The sequence below is a fragment of the Pyrus communis genome, chromosome 10 (genome assembly GCF_963583255.1).
Source record: "Pyrus communis chromosome 10, drPyrComm1.1, whole genome shotgun sequence".
In the NCBI taxonomy this organism is placed as follows: domain Eukaryota; kingdom Viridiplantae; phylum Streptophyta; class Magnoliopsida; order Rosales; family Rosaceae; genus Pyrus; species Pyrus communis.
The window spans coordinates 22,439,998-22,463,758 of record NC_084812.1 but is presented as its reverse complement, the minus strand read 5'-3'; the positions used below and the strand labels follow the sequence as shown (position 1 = coordinate 22,463,758).

At 36.1% G+C, this 23,761-nt stretch overlaps 2 protein-coding genes across 4 annotated transcripts in view; both read right to left on the bottom strand.

Annotated features, from left to right (window-relative positions):
* LOC137748009 (exocyst complex component EXO70A1-like) overlaps nucleotides 1-2,261 on the bottom strand; it is a 12,446-nt gene extending 10,185 nt beyond the window's left edge. The window contains exon 1 of the mRNA XM_068488122.1: nucleotides 2,093-2,261. Within this exon, the coding sequence (XP_068344223.1) occupies nucleotides 2,093-2,261 (169 nt within the window). The remainder of the gene's footprint in view (nucleotides 1-2,092) is intronic.
* A 9,182-nt stretch (nucleotides 2,262-11,443) lies between these two features.
* LOC137747210 (uricase-2-like) lies at nucleotides 11,444-22,661 on the bottom strand. Of its 3 annotated transcripts, none has more exons than XM_068487274.1 (11): nucleotides 22,302-22,661; nucleotides 21,466-21,558; nucleotides 20,205-20,280; nucleotides 19,138-19,247; nucleotides 17,705-17,796; nucleotides 17,352-17,525; nucleotides 17,150-17,240; nucleotides 14,994-15,061; nucleotides 12,965-13,226; nucleotides 12,013-12,198; nucleotides 11,444-11,910 (listed from the first exon to the last, which is right to left on the bottom strand). In XM_068487274.1, exons 1-11 carry the CDS (start codon nucleotides 22,503-22,505, stop codon nucleotides 11,506-11,508), a joined length of 1,761 nt encoding a protein of 586 aa, XP_068343375.1. In that variant the 5' UTR covers nucleotides 22,506-22,661; the 3' UTR covers nucleotides 11,444-11,505. The 3 variants fall into 3 exon arrangements, with proteins under 3 accessions (XP_068343375.1, XP_068343376.1, XP_068343377.1); XM_068487275.1 differs by having other exon boundaries at nucleotides 12,980-13,226; XM_068487276.1 differs by lacking the exons at nucleotides 11,444-11,910; nucleotides 12,013-12,198; nucleotides 12,965-13,226; nucleotides 14,994-15,061 and adding an exon at nucleotides 15,072-15,933 and having other exon boundaries at nucleotides 22,302-22,659.
* Nucleotides 22,662-23,761: the final 1,100 nt, after the last annotated feature.

Sequence of the window (23,761 nt, the reverse complement as noted above, 5' to 3'; positions counted from 1 at the left end):
ATGAGGGGGCAAAATGAACAAAAGCTATGAGATAACTCAGCAAGTGGACAAATAAGATTTTCGCAAACATATTTAAATAAACAAGACATGAAACAATTTAGTAATACTTATTAAATATTCAAATTTGTTTCTCAAAATGATTTGAGGGTTAACAATATTAATCATCATTAAAATAAATATTGAAATTTGTTTATTGTCAATTAATGAACCTAATCTCACATCAATTAAAATAGATATTGAAGAATTTCAACGAAGTGGAGTAAGTTAACTTAAATGGTTTAATTTATTACATATTAGGCTTAAGATTAATTAATCAAACGAAAAAAAATTCTAAATGGGCCAAAGGATAGTTTAAGGTTTCATGACTCATTGGGCTATAGCCCAATGGTTTGTATGACAAACTAAAAGGGACCAATGAAACACCAAATTGAAGGATGAAGGTGTGACTGGTGAGCCCTATATAGCTTCAACACTTTTTAAAGGGCTTTTAGTGTGAGGGAAAGAGAATGAAGGCCTTTGGATGTCCACTTTCTCTTATTTGCTTCCAGGGTGAAGGGGGACAGAAATAATATATCTATCTCTATAACTACGAAAATTAATTATATTTATAACCGTAAATTAATCATCGGGTATTATCCATAACTATACCCACTGGATAATGGAATCTCCATCGGTTAACAGTTATATCAATCTTCATTAATACAAAAAATATATTCGCTCAATTGACGCATGATAATTTAGTAAATATTAATTTCATCATTAAATATTTGATTTATAAAATGATTTAATTAATGAATCTTGTGGAGCATAAAAATTAAAGCTAAACATTGATAATGTTGGTTGGTCTTTGATATCTCCCATAAATACCATTAAATTGTCATAGATTTTGATTCATATAAAAACTTTTGAACTTTGCCACAAAATGCAACTCGCACAATGCAATTTTTGTATTCTTAAAGTAATGGATTTGGTGAATAATGAATATACATATATTATATAATACTTTAATATTATATATAATTATGTTATATATTATTTGGTTCGGATTCGAGTACGAATATGGATTGGGGATTCCTATAACCATATCTAAAATCATAACCGAATAATATCCACAGTTTTCCCCATACCCAAAATATACCCGAATTTTCATATCCAAATCCAATCTATTCAGGCGGCTATCCATGATTATCGGGTTTAACGATTGGAATTGTCATCCTCGTCTTTTCCCACTCTTAGCTTTAAGTTTTTGGTTCATCAACCCTTAAGCTTTGAATAAAATGAAAAAATGATTTGTTTTATAGTTCATGATCTCTATGCTTTCGCCTCTGATTAAATTATAAGCATGTGGTATTCAAGGATTCAAGTAATCCTCTATTACACATTATTTGCTATATCATGCGGTATAAAAATATGATATGAGTAACATTATTGTTTTTAAGGTTATAAGAGAATTTCAATAAAATCAACCGAAACGTATAAAGAACGAGCATTCACACACGATATACAGGAGAATGCGGTTAATGCAACGCTATATAAGGGGTTTTATTCCCATATTACGGATTGCGATGTTCGGCGGTCCCTCGGTCTACGAGGGGTTGGAAGAAAAACCTCTCTCGAGTAAAACAATGTGTGAAAAGGCCTAGGCAAGAAAAAATGAGGCCCCACGAGCCAAAATTACAACGCTACTCAGGACTTTTTTGGAAGTGCTTTTAAAATAATTAAAAATACTTGTGGTGAAAATATTTTTGACTCTTTTGGACTCAAAACTAGTTATGTGCTTCTTGCACAAAGCACTTCAAGTGTTTTTCTATGATTCATTTGTATTTTTATTAAGGATTGGTTCTAAAAACACTTTTGTCAAAATACTTTCGGTCATTTTAAATACACTTTCAAACGAACCTTGAATCGTTAATACAATTCATAAGCCACATGGGGTCCTCATCAACCCAGAAATGATAAACCCCGAACCCAAAGACGACGGGCCAGACGATGAGCAATGTTTGTCAGCCTCTTTTGGGATGTATTGCACACTAACCACCGTCCTCTCATGATGCTCTGTATTGCCTCGACATATAAGCTTTCTAACGCATACCAGCTTCCACAAGCAGCGAGTTTGTTTCCACCTCCGACACCAAACGGATGGTGTCCACCACGAATTCCAGCCCAATATTGATGGCATGGAGTAGAGAGATGAGTGCAGGGGCTTGCAACGCCACTACTCCACAAAGTTCTCCAGCTTGATTCCAAATAAGAACACCCATTCCTCGACCCCCTCCCTCTGCGTCAACATTCTACAGCTTCATGGCCGCGAAAACACAGTGCATTGTCGATAAACCATTGAAATAGCAAAACTACAGTGCATCGCCGACAATCCTCGATATCCTTTTCGGATAGTCTTTCACTTTCTAGATTTTGGAATTAACATGTGTATTTGACTAACTTTTTTGTTAGTTGATGAAAAGTCTAAAAGCTAAAAGTTAAAAATTAGAGAACGCAAAGGTATAAATAAGTTAAAAATTAAGAATTTTACTTTATTAACTGAAACGAAAGAAAACACTACAAATTAGTTGAGACAGTTACATAATCTGAAATGACTGTATTGTGAGTGACTTGTATCAACTAAATAACAAATTACGATTATTTATTATGAACTAATCCCTAATAGACAAGTAAATGAACCCTAACTCTAACAAGCTAAAGCCAAATCCTAAACTCAATAATCCAAAACCTAAAATACTAATATTTTCCAACACTAATATAATAAAATATATATGGCATCTAAATCTAAATGCCTCAATAAGTAATGTCTCATAGTTCTAACACAAATTTAAGCAGGGAGCCTTACACATATATAACTGATTAATATACTTGCTCGAAACTCACTCGACTCGAGCAGTTACAATTTAGAGGGTATGACATTACCACTACTAGTACTAACCCACAAAAAAAATTCCCCCGTTGGAATCTCCTCAGGAGGAAGCAATGCCAGCCTTACGCAAACACTGGCAGCTTTATCGGCTGTGTGGTCGCCCTTACAACGAGTCATAGATGTCTGCGTGAAGCCGGGACAGAAGCTATTCACACTCATACCTCTCCCCTCATATTGCTTGGCCAAAACTCTTGTGTATGAATTGAGTGCAAGCTTTGACACTATTGGATGAGTAAAAAGAATGCCAAGTCATCAACTTACATGTGCAAAACATGTGCGCATGAAGTGTATGTCATAAGTCTCAATAGGAGAGTATAAATACTTTCTTTCCTTTTGTAGTCGGTTTATGATGGATATATACAAAAATAGTGAAAGAAATACATTGATACATTCTTCAGTTTTCTTTTCAGTCTTCCTTCATATGTACATTTCTTGATTTCTATAGAATTCTTCATTATTGTTAAGATGGTATCAAAGCCAGTCTTGCTTGCACAATGGATCCAGTTTCTGCTATACGCTGCTACGATTAATAATAAGGTGATATCGTTTCTGTACTCTTCACAAATTTTGAAAGAATTTTGATTGATTCTGGAATTTTGTTTCGAATATCAGTATAATTGAAGGCCGATGCCATAGATTTTGGTGTATTGAAGATTTACAAGTTGGTTTGATGAAAGGCCGATGCCAAATTTGTTGAAATTTTGGGGTTTTCTTGCTTTGATTGAATTGCATGAAAGTTGCTGCCATTGTTGAGATTTGTTTGTAATTCTTGGTTATTGTGCAATAGTATAGTGATTGGTTGTGATTTGGTACTTGGTTTGATATCAGATCTTGAAATTTTCATTTGGGTTCTTTCAACCGACTTAACTTTCTTCTGGGTTTTTCTGGATTCTTTCACCGACATTATTGTTCTGTGTACATCTGGTGATATCAGTGTAAGGTGTTTAGTGATAATGATGGTGAATCAAGTGAAAATTGAAAGTTTATTGGGTATGCTCGCTATTAAATTGAATGATGATAATTTTCGTAAGTGGAGCTTTCAGTTTAGTTCTGTTATGCGTGGATATGATCTTCTTGATCATTTCACTGGTGACTCTGTTTGTCCTCCCAAGTTTGTTCTCACCCCTGAATTAGGTGTTACCACTGAGATCAATGTTGCGTATAAAGACTGGGTTAAGATTGATATGGCACTGTTAAGCTTGTTGATTGCCACACTCAGTGATGATGCAATCAAACATGTGGTAGGTTGCAAGACCTCTCATGAAGCATGGATTGCTTTACATGATCGATATATGTATGTTTCTAAAGCTAGTGTTAATCATTTAAAAGCCGAACTACATATTATGCAAAAAGGGGGGGATACTATTGACAAGTATCTACTGAGGTTAAAGGCTATTAAAGATCAACTACAAGCTGCTGGAGAGAAAGTATCAGATAATGATCTCATTATTGCTGCACTCACAGGCTTACCTTTGGATTATGATATGATTCGAACTATTATATTTGCAAGAGAGTCCCCTATTACTCTTAAGGAATTTCGTGATCAATTAATTGGTATAGAGAGGAATATTGAAGCCAGAATGCATTCTTGATACTGGTGCTTCTCACCACATGACACCTGATTTAACAGTCCTTGCTCAATCTGCACCCTATGAAGGGTCTGAGAAGATAATAGTTGGAAATGGTGAAAGTTTGAATGTCCAAAATATTGGTCATGGCACTTTGCAAACTTCATCTCATGTTTTGCATCTGAAAAATATTTTACATGTGCCCATTTTAACTGTTAATCTGCTGTCTGTTAAAAAGTTATGTAAAGACAATCGTAGTTGGTTTATATGTGATGATATTCAGTTTTTTGTGCAGGACAAGGCAACAGGGGTAATCCTCCATCACGGAAAGAGTAGCAATCATGAGTTGTTTCGAGTACCTGTGCATATTTTTCCCACACTAATGAATCAAGGTGTATGTTCGTCTGCTTATCTGGGACAGTCTGTGCAATCTTCTCTGTGGCATCAGCGTTGTGGTCACCCTTCCAATGCTATCTTGTCAACTATGCTTAGGGAGTCTAATATAGCTGTTACTTCTGATGAAACTGTCAAAATCTGTTCTCATTGTATTGATGGCAAAATGACTAGACTTCCATTTTCTGATAGAGTTGATAAAGTAGATATTCCCTTTTACAAAGTTCACATTGATGTATGGGGACCTTCTCCAGTTGTTTCAGTTGAGGGTTTTCGCTATTATGTGTCTTTTGTAGATGAGGCAACTAGGTTTGTATGGATTTTTCCTATAATGAATAAATCAGAAGTTTTTGGTTCTTTTGTCAAGTTTTGTGCATATATTGAGAATCAATTCCATACTCGAATCAAAGTGTTACAATCAGATGGTGGTGGGGAGTTTCTTAGCAATGTTTTTAAGGAATTCTTGGCAACACATGGTATATTACATTTTATTTCTTGTCTTTATACACCTCAGCAGAATGGATTGGTTGAGAGGAAGCACTGCCATCTCATTGAGACAGCTATTACAATGCTTTCTGTTGCACATTTACCTCACAAGTTTTGGTCTTATGCAGTCACTCATGCTGCATTTTTTATCAATCGAATGCCCTGCAAGAATCTTCATATGGAATCACCTTTTGGAAAGTTATTTGGTAAGAAACCTGACATAGCTAATCTCAAAGTTTTTGGTTCTGCCATCTATCCCTATCTTCGACCATACAACACTAATAAGTTGCAGCCTCATTCTACTCAATGTGTTTTCTTGGGTTATCCACATGGTTATAAAGGTGATATCTGCTACAGTATATCAATGAAGAAGATTTTTATTTCTCGCCATGTACTTCATGATGAAACTACATTTCCTTATAACCATGGTAATCACATAGCTACTGGTACTACTTCTTTCCATTCCTTTGGTTTTACTAGAACTTCAAGTCCTATAATTGTTTAGTTACCATCTCCAGTGGTTTCATATTCAAGTAGTGATTCTAGTATTGCTTCGCCACAAGTTTCAGGCACTCAATCCCTTGGTTCTACATCACAGCATCACAGTGCTTCTACTTCTTCCGGTTCTTCTAGTTCTTTGGGAAATGCACAGGACTCATGTACACAGGCTACTCTTTCGAGCCCTATGTTGCCTGTCCTACATCCACAACAACTCCAAGTTATGTTGCCCTCACCCAATTCCTCTAGTTCTCCAAGCACAGTGAATTCATCTGTATCACATGGAATTCAAACAAGGTTACGAATTGGTACAATCACCAGAAAGGATTATTCAGCCTTAACTGCCATATTTCCAGAAGTGAAGTCTTTAACTCTTGATGATGATGCTCATTTTTCAGGAGGTTTTACTTTTGTTGCTGAAATTGTGGATGCCTCAGAACCATCAACTTTTAAACAAGCCTCTCATATTCCTCAGTGGCAAATGGCAATGCAAGAAGAGTTTGATGCTCTTCAAACACAAGGTACTTGGACTTTAGTTCCTAATTCTTGTGATAAGAATGTCATTGGCAGTAAGTGGGTATATAAGATCAAAAGAAATAGTGATGGTTCCGTTTCACGATATAAAGCACGATTAGTTGCTCAGGGATTCAACCAAGAAAAAAGGTTGGATTATACAGAAACATTTAGTCTTGTGGCTCGGCATACTACAGTTCGATTAATCTTAGCATTGGCTGCTACACATCATTGGGATCTTCGACAACTTGATGTGAAGAATGTCTTTCTTCACGGAGAATTGCAGGAAGATGTGTATATGAAACAACCTCAAGGTTTTGTTAATCCTCAGTTTCCTACTCATGTGTGTAAATTAGTTAAGTCCCTTTATGGTTTAAAACAAGCTCCACGCGCTTGGAATGCAAAATTCACTAGTTATTTGCAAGCTATTGGATTTGAAGCTTCTGTCTCGTATTCTAGTCTATTTGTTAAAACTGAAGGGACTCATGTTGTCATTCTCCTTCTCTATGTCGATGATATTGTAATCACAGGTTCTGATTCTCAGTTGATACAGTCTGTGATCACAACTCTTAGTGAAGTGTTTGACCTTAAAGATATGGGAAAGTTAGCCTATTTCCTAGGCTTACAGGTTACTTACAAGACCAATGGGGATCTGTTTATCAATCAAGCCAAGTATGTTAAAGATTTGATTCATAAAGCTGGCATGGATGATTGCAAACCATGTTCCACACCTTGCAAACCTCATAATCAAGTTCTCTCCACTGCTGGTACCTTATTACCTGATCCTACTCTATATCGCAGTTTGGTTGGAGCTCTTCAATACCTTACCTTTACACGCCCAGATATTGCCTTTGCTGTGAATTCTGTTTGTCAATATATGAATGCTCCAACTGATGTTCATTTTGCCATGGTCAAAAGAATACTTCGATATTTGCAAGGTACTGTCCAGTGTGGTTTGACATATATTTCTGGAGGGTCTGTCTATGTAACTGCATACAGTGATTCGGATTGGGCTGCAGATTTGAACACTCGGCGATCTATCACGGGGTATGTTGTATATCTTGGTTCTAATCCCATTTCCTGGCAATCTAAAAAGCAGTCCTCTGTTTCTCAGAGTTCCACTGAAGCTGAATATCGTGCCTTAGCACATACTACAGCTGATATTGCTTGGATTAGGCTCATACTCAAAGATTTACATGAGTTCTTGTCTTCTCCTCCAGTGTTATATTGTGATAATCAATATGCAATAGCTTTGAGTTTAAATCCAGTTCAACATTCTCGGATCAAGCACTTGGAAACTGATTTTCACTTTGTCCAGGAACGAGTTCAGAAAGGAGATCTCTTTGTTGAGTACTTGTGTACTAAAGATCAAGTAGCCGATGTACTCACCAAAGGACTTCATGGTCCAGATTTTCTTTGTCACTGTTTCAATCTTAAGCTTGGTTATCCAAGCTAAGATTGAGGGGGGTATTGGATGAGTAAAAAGAATGCCAAGTCATCAACTTACATGTGCAAAACATGTGCGCATGAAGTGTATGTCATAAGTCTCAATAGGAGAGTATAAATACTTTCTTTCCTTTTGTAGTCGGTTTATGATGGATATATACAAAAACAGTGAAAGAAATACATTGATACATTCTTCAATTTTCTTTTCAGTCTTCCTTCATCTGTACATTTCTTGATTTCTATAGAATTCTTCATTGTTGTTAAGAGACACAGCATAGTCGGTCCATACTTCAGGCCACCCTTGGCTCTTCCATCTGCCGCTCTTGACGTCTTCAAGAAACAAACTAGCCACCCCCTCGATATCTTTTTCCGATAGTGTTTCGCTTTCTAGAACTTGTTTTGTGCTAGGGTTTCTTAGCTTCTGCAAAAATATATTGAGAGATTGATGATCGAGGTTTAATGCATGCATACGTTGTTTCATGAGCTTAATATATTGAGCAGGTTTAATTTTTCGATCACTTACATTTAGTGAGCCGAGTCTGGAGCTAACGTTAAGTATCCGACCAATGGAGGAGGTGCTATGAAGGAACATGGGCAAGAGGGCATCAGTCAGTAACTTAGGTCCGTAGAAGTTGGTTTTCATCACTGTCTCGGCATGTTCCACCGAGTTTTCATTGATATCATTAAAAGACACAGCTGCATTGTTCACCTTCATTTATTCAAATTTATAATCAATATAAAAAGTACGTAAAACTATACATATGTACCAAGTTATCAACGTACAATATAACCCTAACTAAAATGTAAAACGCCATGTACCGAATTCAAACCCTTCACCCTTTTTCAAGTGTAGCTTAGCATAGTAATATCGTTTGTATTAAAAAAAAATATCAATATCCACTAAAAGTTCCTAATTACAGTATGAAATTTCCATATATTATTAGTCTAATTGATCGACTAATTGGATACTCCTAAACATTTGATCCACTTTGACATGATTGTTCTCTATAAACGTGAATGTCTCCACCGAACTTTTTCGTCCCTCATCAAATTCACCTAATAATGGAATCTCCATCGGTTAACGATTATATCCATCTTCATTAATACAAAAAATATATTTGCCCAATTGACGCATGATAATTTAGTAAATGTTAATTTCATCATTAAATATTCGATGTATAAAATGATTTAATTAATGAATCTTGTGGAGCATAAAAACTAAAGCTAAACATTGATAATGTTGGTTGATCTTTGATATCTCCCATAAATACCATTAAATTCTCATAGATTTTGATTCATATAAAAACTTTTGAACTTTGCCACAAAATGCAATTTTTGTATTCTCAAGGTAATGGATTCGGTGAATAATGAATATACATATATTATATAATACTTTAATGTTATGTATAATTATATTATATATTATTCGGTTCGGATTCGGGTACGGATATGGATTGGGGATTCCTATAACCATATCTAAAACCATAACCGAATTATATCCATAGTTTTTCTCCATACCCAAAATATACCTGAATTTTCATACCCAAATCCAATCTATTCGGACGGTTATCCACAATTATCGGATTTAACGGTTAGGATTGTTATCCTTGTCTTTTCCCACTCTCAGCTTTTAAGTTTTTGGTTCATCAACCCTTAAGCTTTGAATAAAATGAAAAAAATTATTTGTTTTATAGTTCATGATCTCTAAGCTTTCGCCTCTGATTAAATTATAAGCATGTGATATTCAAATAATCCTCTATTTCACAAAAAATTTCCTTCAATTTCACATTATTTGCTAATATGTCTAAAAATGTGATACGACTAACATTATTGTTTTTAAGGTTACGAGAGAATTAGTCATATTGTTTTTAAGGTTATGAGAGAATTTCGATAAAATCAACTAAAACGTATAAAGAATGAGCACACCAAAGACGAGGAAGCAGAGTTGTTGTATAAGCCCATCCCCCCCCTCTCGGGAACCGACTAAAATACAATAGTTGCGACCTAAAACTCTAAAATATATAAAGAACGAGCATGCCAAAGATGAGGAAGCAGAGTTGTTGTATAAGCAGCCCCCCCCCCCCCCCGGCGCGCGCGCACCCGGGGACGGACTAAAATACAATGGTTGCAACCTAAAAAAAAAAGACTTGTTGTATAAGGGTGCCACCCACCCCCCCCCCCCCCCTTTCGCCCCAACCTGCGGGGACTGACTAAAAAACAATAGTTGCGACCTACTTTGATTCAAAAGAAAGACGAACATTCATACGCGATATACGGGAGAATGGGTTTAATGCAACACTATATAGGGGGTTTTATTCCCACATTACGGATCGCGATGTTCGACGGTCCCTCGGTCTATGAGGGGTTGGAAGAAAAACCTCTCTTGAGTAAAACAATGTGCGAAAAGGCCTAGGCAAGAAAAAACAAGGCCCCACGAGCCAAAATTACAACGCTACTCATGACTATTTTGGAAATGCTTTTAAAATGACTAAAAATGCTTGTGGTGAAAATATTTTTGACTCTTTGGGACTCAAAACCAGTTATGTGCTTCTTGCATAAAGCACTTCAAATGTTTTTCTATGATTCACTTGCATTTTTATTAAGGATTCCAAAAACACTTTTGTCAAAATGTTTTCAATCATTTTAAATGTACTTCCAATCGAACCCTCAATCGTTAATACAATTCATAAGCCACACGGTCCTCATCAACCCAGAAATGATAAACCCCGAACCCAAAGACGACGGGCCATACGATGAGCAATGTTTGTCAGCCTCTTTCGAGATGTATTGCACACTAACCACCGTCCTCTCATGATGCTCTGTATTGCCTCGACATATAAGCTTTCTAACGCATACCAGCTTCCCCAAGCAGCGAGTTTGTTTCCACCTCCGACACCAAACGGATGGTGTCCACCACGAATTCCAGCCCAATATTGATGGCATGGAGTAGAGAGATGAGTGCAGGGGCTTGCAACGCCACCACTCCACAAAGTTCTCCAACTTAATTCCAAATAAGAACACCCATTCCTCGACCCCCTCCCTCTGCGTCAACATTCTACAGCTTCATGGCCGCGAAAACACAGTGCAGTGCATTGTCGATAAACCATCGAAATAGCAAAACTACAGTGCATCGCCGACAATCCTCGATATCCTTTTCGGATAGTCTTTCACTTTCTAGATTTTGGAATTAACATGTGTATTTGACTAACTTTTTTGTTAGTTGATGAAATGTCTAAAAGCTAAAAGTTAAAAATTAGAGAATGCAAAGGTATAAATAAGTTAAAAACTATGAATTTTACTTTATTAATTGAAACAAAAGAAAACACTACAAATTAGCTGAGACGGTTATATAATCCGAAGGGACTGTATTGTGAGTGACTTGTATCAACTAAATAACAAATTACAATTATTTATTATGAACTAATCCCTAATAGACAAGTAAACGAATCCTAACTCTAACAGGCTAAAGCCAAATCCTAAACTCAATAATCCAAAACCTAAAATACTAATATTTTCCAACACTAATATAATAAAATATATATGGCATCTAAATCTAAATGCCTCAATAAGTAATGGCTCTTAGTTCTAACACAAATTTAGGCAGGGAGACTCACACATAACTGATTAATATAATTGCTCGAAATTAATGTAATACTCACTCGACTGGAGCAGTTACAATTTAGAGGGTATGACATTACCACTACTGGTACTAACCCACAAAAAAAATTTCCCCGTTGGAATCTCCTCAGGAGGAAGCAATGCCAGCCTTACGCAAACACTGGCAGCATCATCGGCTGTGTGGTCGCCCTTAAAACGAGTCATAGATGTCTGCGTGAAGCCGGGACAGAAGCTATTCACACTCATACCCCTCCCCTCATATCGCTTGGCCAAAACTCTTGTGTATGAATTGAGTGCAAGCTTTGACACAGCATAGTCGGTCCATACTTTAGGCCACCCTTGGCTCTTCCATCTGCCGCTCTTGACGTCTTCAAGAAACAAACTAGCCACCCCCTCGATATCTTTTTCCGACAGTGTTTCGCTTTCTAGAACTTGTTTTGTGCTAGGGTTTCTTAGCTTCTGCAAAAATATATTGAGAGATTGATGATCGAGGTTTAATGCATGCATACGTTGTTTCATGAGCTTAATATATTGAGCAGGTTTAATTTTTCGATCGCTTACATTTAATGAGCCGAGTCTGGAGCTAACGTTAAGTATCCGACCAATGGAGGAGGTGCTATGAAGGAACATGGGCAAGAGGGCATCAGTCAATAACTTAGGTCCGTAGAAGTTGGTTTTCATCACTGTCTCGGCATGTTCCACCGAGTTTTCATTGATATCATTAAAAGACACAGCTGCATTGTTCACCTTCATTTATTCAAATTTATAATCAATATAAAAAGTACGTAAAACTATACATATGTACCAAGTTATCAACGTACAATATAACCCTAACTAAAATGTAAAACGCCATGTACCGAATTCAAACCCTTCACCCTTTTTCAAGTGTAGCTTAGCATAGTAATATCGTTTGTATTAAAAAAAAATCAATATCCACTAAAAGTTCCTAATTACAGTATGAAATTTCCAGATATTATTAGTCTGATTGATCAACTAATTGGATACTCCTGAAGATTTGATCCACTTTGACATGATTGTTCTCTATAAACGTGAATGTCTCCACCAACTTTTTTGTCCCTCATCAAATTCAACTAACAAATAAATATTGAAGATATACACCCACATATAGATTATATAGAATGGATCACATTTTGAAATATGTAATGTAATCACGTTCATGCTTAACATACGATGATGACAATGCATCATGACTTTATAATGTAGAAATTGCCTTTGTTATGGTAATAACAACATTATTATATAACTTTGAACTGTAATTAAATTTTGGCAATTATAGTGTAACCTTCCTATGAATTTTATAATTTAGGCGTGGGATATTAATTTCATTTTGTAACACCATTTAATGTGAAAGTAAAGATAATTTCATGTTGTAACGATATTTAACGTGAAGGTAAGGAGCCAAAAAATGAATAACAATATATAAGAATAATTTCATTACGCTACAAACAATAACTTACATCTATATTGTTAAATGGAAAAAGAGAGAGCTTACAAGAATATCCAGTACCGCATAGCTTTTTTTGAACCATAAAGTGAAAGATTTGATAGAAGAAGGATCGGAGACATCAAGGCAAGAGAAGGCTACATTATGAAGACCTTGAGCTCTGAGTGCCTCAACAGCCTTGCAACCCCTTTCCTTGTCTCTGGCTGTTAATATCACCGTCACTCCCAACTCCGCCATCCACTTCACAACTGCAAACCCTATTCCCTTGTTTGCTCCGGTCACTATCGCCACCGTGTCCTTTGACCACCATCTTCTCCGATTTTGATCCACCGCCATCGAAATTTTACAACAAAGTGATTAAAATTAAACAGCACCAATGATATTGAATGATCCTGTTGGAGTAAATATGTTTTTATTTAAATATTTTAATTGCTATGTTTTTGTCCGTTGTAGTTTTTATATTTTGGTTTATTACAACCATTAAATGTATATAACCTAAATTGATTTTTAATCTTATATTTTGATAAGGAGTAATCTCCTTCACTAACTTTGAAACGTGAGAAAGCTTCTCACATTAAATAATTGGATGGAATTCCTTCTCTGAATAGAGAAGATGATGAGGTCCCCATTCATTCTTTTGTTCTGTTTTGAATATTTACTTTTTTTATTTTGTCTGTTTTGGTTTTGTCCGTTTTGTTTCTTTAAGATTTTCAAGTCCTTGATGTGGAGCCAAAAATAATTAAGAGGTGACATGTGAATTTTTGGGTTAAAATGACAAAATTACCCTTGAGGCACACCGAAAATCCTACATGTGAGCAATGGACAATCATCCCTCAATCAAATCAAAAATGCCCAAATAGGTATTTATTTATAACCTATTTCATCCATCCCTCATCAGATCTTCTCCACAAGGTAATCCCCAAAACATTCATTTTAAATTATGTTAATTAGTTAATTAAAAGATTTATTACCTAATTAATCTATTAATGGCTAATTAAACTACCAATTACACCCAAAAATCACACAAAAGGCCGGTCACCTTCTCTCCCAAGGGGGCCGGCCATGCCTTATATATTCTACCTCATTTTCTCTAAAAAGCTAGGTCTTCACTTTTGCTAAACACTCAAAATTCTCCAAACACTTTACCCTCAAAATTCTAACTTTGGCATCGAAGGTTCTTCAGCCAAAGTCCCCCCCATTCATTGTGGGCGCGTGAGGCTCTTGGCCTTGACTTAAAGTGTTATTTGTTTTGTAGGTGCAATTTTGTCTAAGAACAAGGAGGAAGAAATTTGCATCCACACCTGATTCTGTCAAACTTGCAACGTATACTTTATCTTTTTGCATATATATATATATATATATATATATATATATATATATATATATATATATATATATATATATATATATACGTTCCCTGTATCGAAGAAAATATAGAGAAACAACAGCGTATATATTTTTCTTAAAATTGAGTTCTAAAGCAACATATAGAAAGGGTGTGAGTTCGAAAGTTCTTTCATTGTGCAAGAAAGAACTTATCAGAAGAAGAAGGTTCTGGGCTGTTTTATCCTGGGGACAACGTGATGTTTGTGAACTGCTTGCACACTTTGGGTAGAGCCGCGAAACGTCCTAAAGAGAGCAACTTAGTCCGCGACTCGTCCTAAGAATCATTCACTACTCAAAGCTTCTACATTTTCCGGGCAACTTCGTTCCTTTCTATTTCATTTTTCAACAGACCCCATGCATGCATCTACCAAAATTTAAAGCTCAAATATATAGTGATGGACCTGATGGTTAGGGACCAAACCCAAATGCATAAAGGAAGAGAAGAAAAGAAAAGGCGAACTAATAAGACGTATCTTAAACCTAACTTGAATGGTTTAGGTTAGGGACCAAAACGAAAGTAATGAAACCGAGTAATAAATTTATCTAAACTACGGCATGTAGATAAAGGAAGTATACTGTTTTAGCCAACTTAATTAAGCTCGGATCTGCATAGTGTGATGTAAATTGAAAAAAAAAAAAAAATCAACTGTTTTATGATGCAAGAGAAGAGCAAAAGTACATTATCTTTTACCTGGTGGTTGGGGTTGGGAAGAGGGAAGGAGAATGAGAAGAGAAAGTTGCTTCTTTGGACTCCATAACCTAATTAAAGTTGGGGTCAGAGAGGTATGTTAATTGGAAGGGAGGAGAGGATTAATGGTAGCAAATTAGCACTGTGTATTTGTAGACCAAATTAAAGGAGATTAAGAAAAGGCAAGTGTGTGAATTGGGCATTAATAAATTGAAGCCACATATCATATGACATACACATGAATAAATTAACAAAACCAAACCCACCCACGTTCCTAACTAAAGCTACCTCCTTGTTTCTTTCTTTCCCTTCCTTAGTTTATGTTCAATTGGTTGCCTTTCCCTTACATATTTCAATTCTCGTAACTTTTTTCAAGGATCCAAATCGTCTACATTCAATTAATATACTTAACTTAAAACCATTAAAATATTTATTTGCAGTGAGGAAAATGAACTAATATGGTTTTACAAAGAAATGCTAAAACGACTACCATTTAATCCACCGGTTATATAGCTTCAAATTTTGCTATTTTAGCCTAAAAGATAAACGGTTAGATTGTTAAAATACATTATAGGATAATCTTTATCAATCATTATACACGTGGACGCCACGTCACGTGTTAATAGAAATTTTGACGGAAAGCCTAACACAAGTATGAAAGTCTCTCAAAATCCTCATTTTCGGTAATGGCACTGGGATAAAAAAAATTTAATGTATGAAAGTTTGAAAATCATGATAATATAAAATAGTAAAGTGTGAATTACCCTATAAATTAACATGAAGCAGCTGCATGCGGCCTATATTTTTTATTTTTTATTTTTTATTATCAATTACAAATGCATAAAAATGGCGAGCAGCACTACATCTTTGACCAGAAACGGCTTAGAGTAGCTTCGATTGATCCGTGTGGTTCATCTGTTGGGAGATAAACATCGTCCTCAAACTGAAGTTCAAAGTCAAAGGATAACACAGCATTGGCTAATACCCCAAGAAAAGAAAGAATAAAATAACAGATTAACGTCACCATAAAAATCCACACGCAATTGAAAGTCTTCCATTGGCATCTCTATGTTTTCGTTATACCAAGGATTTGGTTTCACACATCTCAGTAAACTTAATCCCTTATTTCAAAGATGCGTCATTGTCATGACCTACAGGTGCTCCGGTTAAGATGGCTCCAGTTAGAAGATGCAACTATGAGATGGTGGCTGGTGGCTCGAGGCAAAAGGGGTATAGGAAGACCTAAGTAGACTTTGAAAGAGACTAGAAGAAAAGATATGGAGTACTTGAAGCTAACGGAAGACTTGGTGCAAAACCAAGAGCAATGACGTTCTAGGATTTATACAGCTGACACCACTTAACGGGATAAGCCTTGGTGGTTGTTGTTTTTGTCATGACCTCTAAAACACATGTATATTGTATACAATAACTGGCTGGGTTTTATCAACTTGCAAATTATTCGAATGATGAAGTCTAGATATTTAGTTTCCTACGAAGTCTATGCCTAACAGAAGATTTGCAATTTTAAATTACAACTTTGACATAAGAATATTAGCAATTGTATGAATAACCTATTTCCTACGAGATCTAAATGTAAATTCTGTAAAGCACAGGAAATACCGATCCCAGTATGGCGAAAGGAACAGCAGTTTTCAAACAGTGTCACAGAACTACTGGACAAAGCGGAGACCACCAGCATACTAGACTTTAAACTGGCTATGAAGGGTGAGGGCTGAAGAAACCAGGAAGGCAAACTATACTGCATGCCGCAGTGGAGAACTCCTTTGCGAGGAAACATGGGATGTGAGCTAAAAAACAACATGGCACTAAGCAGAATAGCAGGAAAAGATTGGTTTGGGAAAGTTGCTGAGTAATAAGCCAGACTAGCCAGAAATCAATTTATTCTCTTCAAATACTAGATATATACGGATGAGAACCACTGAAGATTAGTATTAGTTTTAGTTTTAGAAACCCTCTCAGATCCTTCATCTTTTTAAGAAAAGTACAGACTAAAAGGCTAGATACTCATCCAACTACCTTTCTTTCATATCATACAAATCATGAAACCAAATCAAAATAAACTGTACAGAAATTCAATCTGTTGGTAAATAAGTATATAGATTTTGTATGCAAAAACTTGTATAACGTACGAGTCTTACCTTCACAATAGTATTATCCTTGCTAGATAGATTAACAGGTAAGAAATGGATATTTGGCATTTTCAGTTGTACTGCTGCTATGTCAGGAAACCTGTAACCATGAACATGAAAAAGTATTTTATTTGACAAAATGCAAAATAGAAAAACAGATAGATGTCATACAGGTAAGCACATGCATGTTTGTGCGCTGACAGAGAAATACCCCTTGAGAACAGTCTTTGCCATGTGAAACAGAGTGCTTTGGACAGACGGGCTATACACTCCTTCCTTTGGAGGACCATAGAAAGTGTCAGCCAGAGCTTTTTTCACACTCAGGTATCTTTCGTTGAAGTACATCGACTTTTGAGGGATGCTAAAAATAGATTCATATTGGTACCTGCATGCAATTTATCTCAGTAACGTAGATTTGTATTCTCCAAACACTTGGGGAAATTAACTTTGGACTCAATGTACCCAATGAAGACTATAATACAGAAGAAACCTCGAGGAAAACCAAAGTATTAGAAAACCACTTAACAAGCATTATATCACATCACCAAATGAAAACATGCATACTTCCATGATGCAGTGATTTCTGTAGCCAGTATCCTCTCTCGTGTGTCAGGAAGAGCTGTGTATTTGTCCCTAATAAACCCCTCAAAACCTGACTGCTCAGGCAGAATCCAAACAAAAAATCATCAGTATCAACCAACAAACTCAACAAGAGAAAAAGAACATACATGCAAGCTAATATGCAAATAGCAGTTAAAAGTCTTCCCAAATTACATCGGCTTGTAATGTCTTTAATGCAATACATTTTCTGTCTCCTTTTCTTGTTCAGTAAATTGGTAATGGATGAGCGTGATAATACAACTATGTGCAGATGATACCATGTTAGTCAGAAACCACGAAACAGTAAATTTTGATAACTCATTAGTAGCTGGATATTGATGCATTGGAAGTTATGTTTCCAGATTTTATCACTCTCCAGTAAGGGCATCAAGAAGCTTCAAGATTTTAAGATGCATCTGTGTTTCCCTACAGTTAAGACTTGAATAAGGAATCTCAATGACTGGTCGGAAAAGTTTGCCTTCATGTCAGCAAAGCTCGAGGTCTGATCTATTTCCTTCAAGGGGGGTGTTAGGGGCTGGAATAGATGTTCAAGAGACATTTACCATCAATGGGGGGATAACAGGGGGTGAGAGTGGGTCCATTTCCTTTTGATCCAATTTGGAAGGCAAAGATTCCTGTTAAGATTCAAGTGCTTGCATTTTTGGTGGCTAAAGGGAAAGTTAATACTTGTAATCAGATTCAAAGAAGGCTGTATAATCATCTTGGTCCTCAATCGTGTATTCTTTATAGGTTGGGGATGGAATTGTCAATCATCTTTTTCTTAATTGTCCATTTACCATACAGATCAGGTAGACATTGTCGAAGGAAACTCATTCAAGTTAGGCGATCCCAAACGGATGTCACGAGGTTCTAATGCAGATTAAAGTCTTGAAAAATAGACAATATTGTAAAAACTCTTATGCGTAGAAGGGCCATGGCAGTTTTCAAGATCATCTGGATGGAGTTAAATAGATTTGAGTTTCTGGGATTATTCAGGGTAGATGAAATTTTGGATTGAGTTAGTTTTTGGTCTCCCCCCTCTGGGGTTCACTCACAGTAGAGTTCAAGGAGTCTCCAAGTCGTCAGTGCTGCTAGACTGAGCTTCAGTGATTTATGTATTGCGGGTTTAATTTAGATGTCTGATCGTTAACCTAAACGAAAAGTTGAGGCAGATAAGAGAGTTTTGTTCTTTGCTGCACTAAATTGAGAGTGGATTCCTTGTCCATAATTGTACATATGACATTCTTCTTAATAAAATTTTGGTTTCTTCTCAGAAACAAAAGAGCAATTAAAATTGGTGATTTCTTGTTTTGCGCAAAGGCATTGATTATGACATTGATATACATGACGCGTTCAACTTTGAAAACCTTGATATAAATTTGATTGGATAAGATTACCTGTGTTGTCTTTAGCAGAGATAGTCCTTCAATACCAGAAGTCAGCCAAAGTGCACCAGATTTCTCAAAAATTACCTCTGTTGTATGCTTCTCAGATCCCAATTTGAAACCTTTACAAAGACGGTGATGAAGAAAATTAAAAAGAAAAGAAATTAAACGAATAGATGTTTCTACATTGCAAATCAATATGCTTGGAAATATTTTCAGAATATATGTTAAATATAAGGACTTCTACTCAACATTTTGATGAGAAAAAATGGTAACCTAACAAGATTTAAGTTTAAGGCAACAAGAATGGAGATGCCATCCAATATGTCATCTCTACAAGCAACTAGACAACAATTATCGCTGTTTAGTTTCCAAGTTAAGGTAACTCTCTGCTAATAAACAATCTTAGTATACAAGAGAATGAAGGAACAACATGGAGCAAATAGGTGAAAATTGCTAAATGCAAATAATCATGTGAAATATGGCGAATTAAATTCCCAAGTTTTCTGATTCTAAAGTGATGGGGGAGCATCCAGAAGGATTTCAAGATTGCTTGGGTCAACTGAGGAATTAGGCTACGGTTCTAGTTAATTTGGGTAGTTTAGTTCTTTATTATTTTTCATGTTTCCCTATGTGTTTGATGTAAATCTAATAGGTTTTATTAAGTAATCTTAATAGGAGTTGGATTAATTAGGTAAGTACTAGTTGGATGAGATTTCTTAATAAAAAAGGATTACGGTTTCTAGGCAGATGTAATCTAGTGTAGATAGGCTATTAAGAGGCTCGTGTACTCAGTTTTTTTATCGATTGTATTCCAGTTTCAGATTTAAGAGTTTCTCTTGGGAATTTCCCTAGAACTCAAATCTTCCTTGCTACTTTGATTCTATTGCTTCTATCTCTCTATTCTCTGATGCTTATTTGGAATCCGCTCCTACTGTGGTTTGGCCCTATTTTACCCACTGGAGAGCAGCTTATCGAGACTGCCCTGCATCATAGAGTCTTCACTAGATAGTCGATATCATATACAGTTATGTTATAGCTTCGCCCGCACTTCCATGCAAGACAGAAGATAGACTTACCATGTTCGTGTGGTTGACCATCTACATATGCACGCTCCCATGGCTTCTCCACAATCTTTACTATGGCAGTAGTGACCTACAGAAATAAGAACAACTGGATTTTTTCACTAACTATGAATTATTACAAACAACAAATATTACAAAAAACAAAAACATGAGATGCCAACTTGAAAGATCTTTAAATGAAAAGCAAGATAAAAATGTGAATACTGTCTAAACAGTAGGCATAGGAAGTTTGTGCCAAAATACTCCTCATCATACCAATACTCAAACAAGGCTTCCCAAGAAAAAAAAGTAGTAAAGACGTATCGTTAAACTTCTTTTTATTGAAAATGAGCGTTCGTGGAAATTTAGCATCATAAGAGTGGAAGGCGTAACGGGAACCGTGGGAAAAATGGAGCTAAGGTGGAAACAAAGTATAATATCTTTCAACACCTAACATGTATAATGCAACAAATAGCCAGACCATGCTTTGAAATTGGAAATAAAGATTGGAGGCTTGAGCAGACACACAATTCTAATGCAAATAATCTTCACCTATCTCTATCGAAGTCTCACTCAGGAAGACTACTAAAACTACCACTACAGGTTGCAGGGAAGAAAGCTTTCTCCTTTTTTTAATTCGTTTTTATATTTCAAAACGACAACTTTCTTTCTAGATTATGCAAATACTAGAAGCATAAAACATGGCCAGAGCAGTTCCAACCAGGCAGTATTCAAAGTGTGAAACTCTTTTTGTATGGGAGAGAGGGCGGGTGTTCGTGTTCACACTTGAGAGTGAGAGAGAGAGAGAGAGAGAGAGACAGCAAAGGAAAAGTCCAGACTTAAAGACAACCAATCAAACTTAAAAAAGAAACCAACTTCTACAAATGAAATATAAATTCATTTCCATGAATCATGCCTTCAGGATAGGGAATACACATTAAGATGTCCAGATGAAAGCATGATTAGTTAAAGTGACCAGAAAAGACTAATTTCATAACTAACCCATTAGAGGAACCTGTGAGTACCACCAGTTATTGATAATAACATATACACCGTAAACCATTAGAAGAAGATGCACCTCTAACCAAAGGAAGACCAGTTATAACAGAAAACAAAGACCAGTAAGCCAACCAAGAATAACATCTACAGCCATCGTTTCAGCAGCGACAGCAGTAAAAGTATCGACCATTTTTCCTTTTCATCTACAGTATGGTATTAACTAATGAAACTTAATTAAAAAAAAAAATAAAAAACGCTTAAATTACATAGTATTTACCTGCTGGTAAAGCGATGTGAAGTGCTTTGCAAGTCGAACTGCAAATTCCTCCACTGAAAGTTCTTCTTTACATTCCTTTGCCTTTACACATACCTGTGTTGCAACTAGGTTAAATCCCAAAGGCGAATAGCAATCTAAATGATGTAAACATAGCAGATTTCCAGTACTGGGAAAACTAAAAAACATAGATGTCTAATTGTCTACGTAATTTTTTTTTCTTTTGTGTCAGTAGGACATTGTATTTCGTATCATCGTGTTAACTGGAACTTGGGTCCATAAGCAGTCACGTTAGTTGCTAAGTTCTTTAATCACTCCTACATTCTTTTCCTGTATTCGTCTTTTATTTTTATCAATTGAACTGAGGAACCAATTTCTTCGTCCGCAGTTTCAACCGATATTTTTGACATTTGGTGCTGAAAATCATGATCAGTTCCTATATAAGCCTTAGAAGTTATCAATTAGCAATAGTTCATTAGAGTTGAAATGTTGCACAGCAGTTTCATTCATTCGTCCATGGACAAGCATAGATAAGACGAGATCATATTACTAACGATGGTGCTATCCACACACCCCTGTCATCGGATCAAATGAATTGACGAGTTTAAAGAATAAAAATTAGCAGAGTATGTAGATGGTAAAAAAGTGCGTGTGGATATATTTCATACATATTTGAAAAGTTACAAATAATTTATCAATCTAGATAAGAAGATATCATTTTACTAATCATAATCTATGATCATAATCATAATCTCTAATAACATAAGAGTGGATGGAAATGATGATCATGTCGATTGTTGTTGATTTGATTCGATGAGAGAAAGAGGCTTATTACTTACAGTGTTCTTCATGGTATCGGTAGCGACGATATCAGAGTTGTCGCCGCGGGTATAGGCATTGACGCAATCGGAGAGGAGGCTGATGCCGACGTTCCATTCGACGATGGAATGGCGTCCGTCGTTGTTCCGCCAGACCCTGGCCACCCTAACCCTTTGCTTCCCATGCCTTTGCTCAAAGCTGAGCCCCTCTATTTTGTTGGCCATCGTCTGCGATTGAGCGATTCAGCGAGTCACCGGCGTTAGTGTGACAGCTACCAGAAGCAGACAGGCTTGCAGCCTTCCTTTTTACTGCACTCAATTATTCTCAACTTTCCATTTGGTTTTGAGCTCATCTTGTCAACTTTCTCAGTCGACCAACATCCAAACTTGTCCAACCAATAAACTATTCCTACCATATTTTTATATTATTTTTTTATATCATTTTAGGTGACATTTGATATAGATAATCACATCATTTGAAAATTTTGCAAAACCCAAGGGAAGGAAGGAGAAAGACCATCATACCACAATCATCATTTAATTAACTAGTTTTTCTTAATTATTAATTTATTAAATAATGAACTAAATTTAAAAATATAATTAATTCCAATGATGTGGTTGTCTACATCAAATACCACTTAAAATAGTATAAAAATGTGGTGCAAAAACATTTTATAAATAATATTACTTATAAAAACCATCTCCAACATTTTCTTTTAACTATTGCGAACCCCTGTAATTATAAAAGTTACCTTGGATTAAATGGCATGTTGCAAAAACATATGACGAGCATACACTATCGTTGTAGTGAGTAATAATGCTTCCCTTGATAAATCGAAATTTCCGTTCTCCAACAGTATCAATGACACACCCCGACCGAGATCAGGACGTGCTGGCCGTCACTCGAAGGTGACGTAGCCATGTGCGCGTGCGGAAGCTAATGAGAAGGTAATATAAAAGTACTAATAATTAAAACTTAATAGCATACAAAGTACTAGTGTATGTGAGACACAATTCAGAGCAAGTCTACAACAGTCCAAAAGGAAAAGATACGACATATTTACACCCGAAGGTGACCCTACAATGGTGAATGTCTGTCAGAAATGCCGGGACGCCCTCTGGGATAAACCACCGAACCTTCTAGACCACTAGAACCTGGAGGGGCGCAAAAACAAAAGCGTGAGTGGGCAAAAACAAAGTTCTTTGAAAACTCTTTAGCAAAATACATTCTAACCCCTCGCCGTAAAACCTGTATACTTCCCAGAAAATGAACATATATACGTATGTATAGGTATGCCAATCATGCTCCACAATATGCCATTCATGCTCACAATGTGCCATTCATACTCACCATATGCCATTCATACTCACCATATGCCATTCATGCTTGAGAATATGCCACAACAGAATATCATACTCAAATATAAATGCTCAAGCATAACCACATCAATAACATATAATCTGGCAGTCGGGAGTCACCT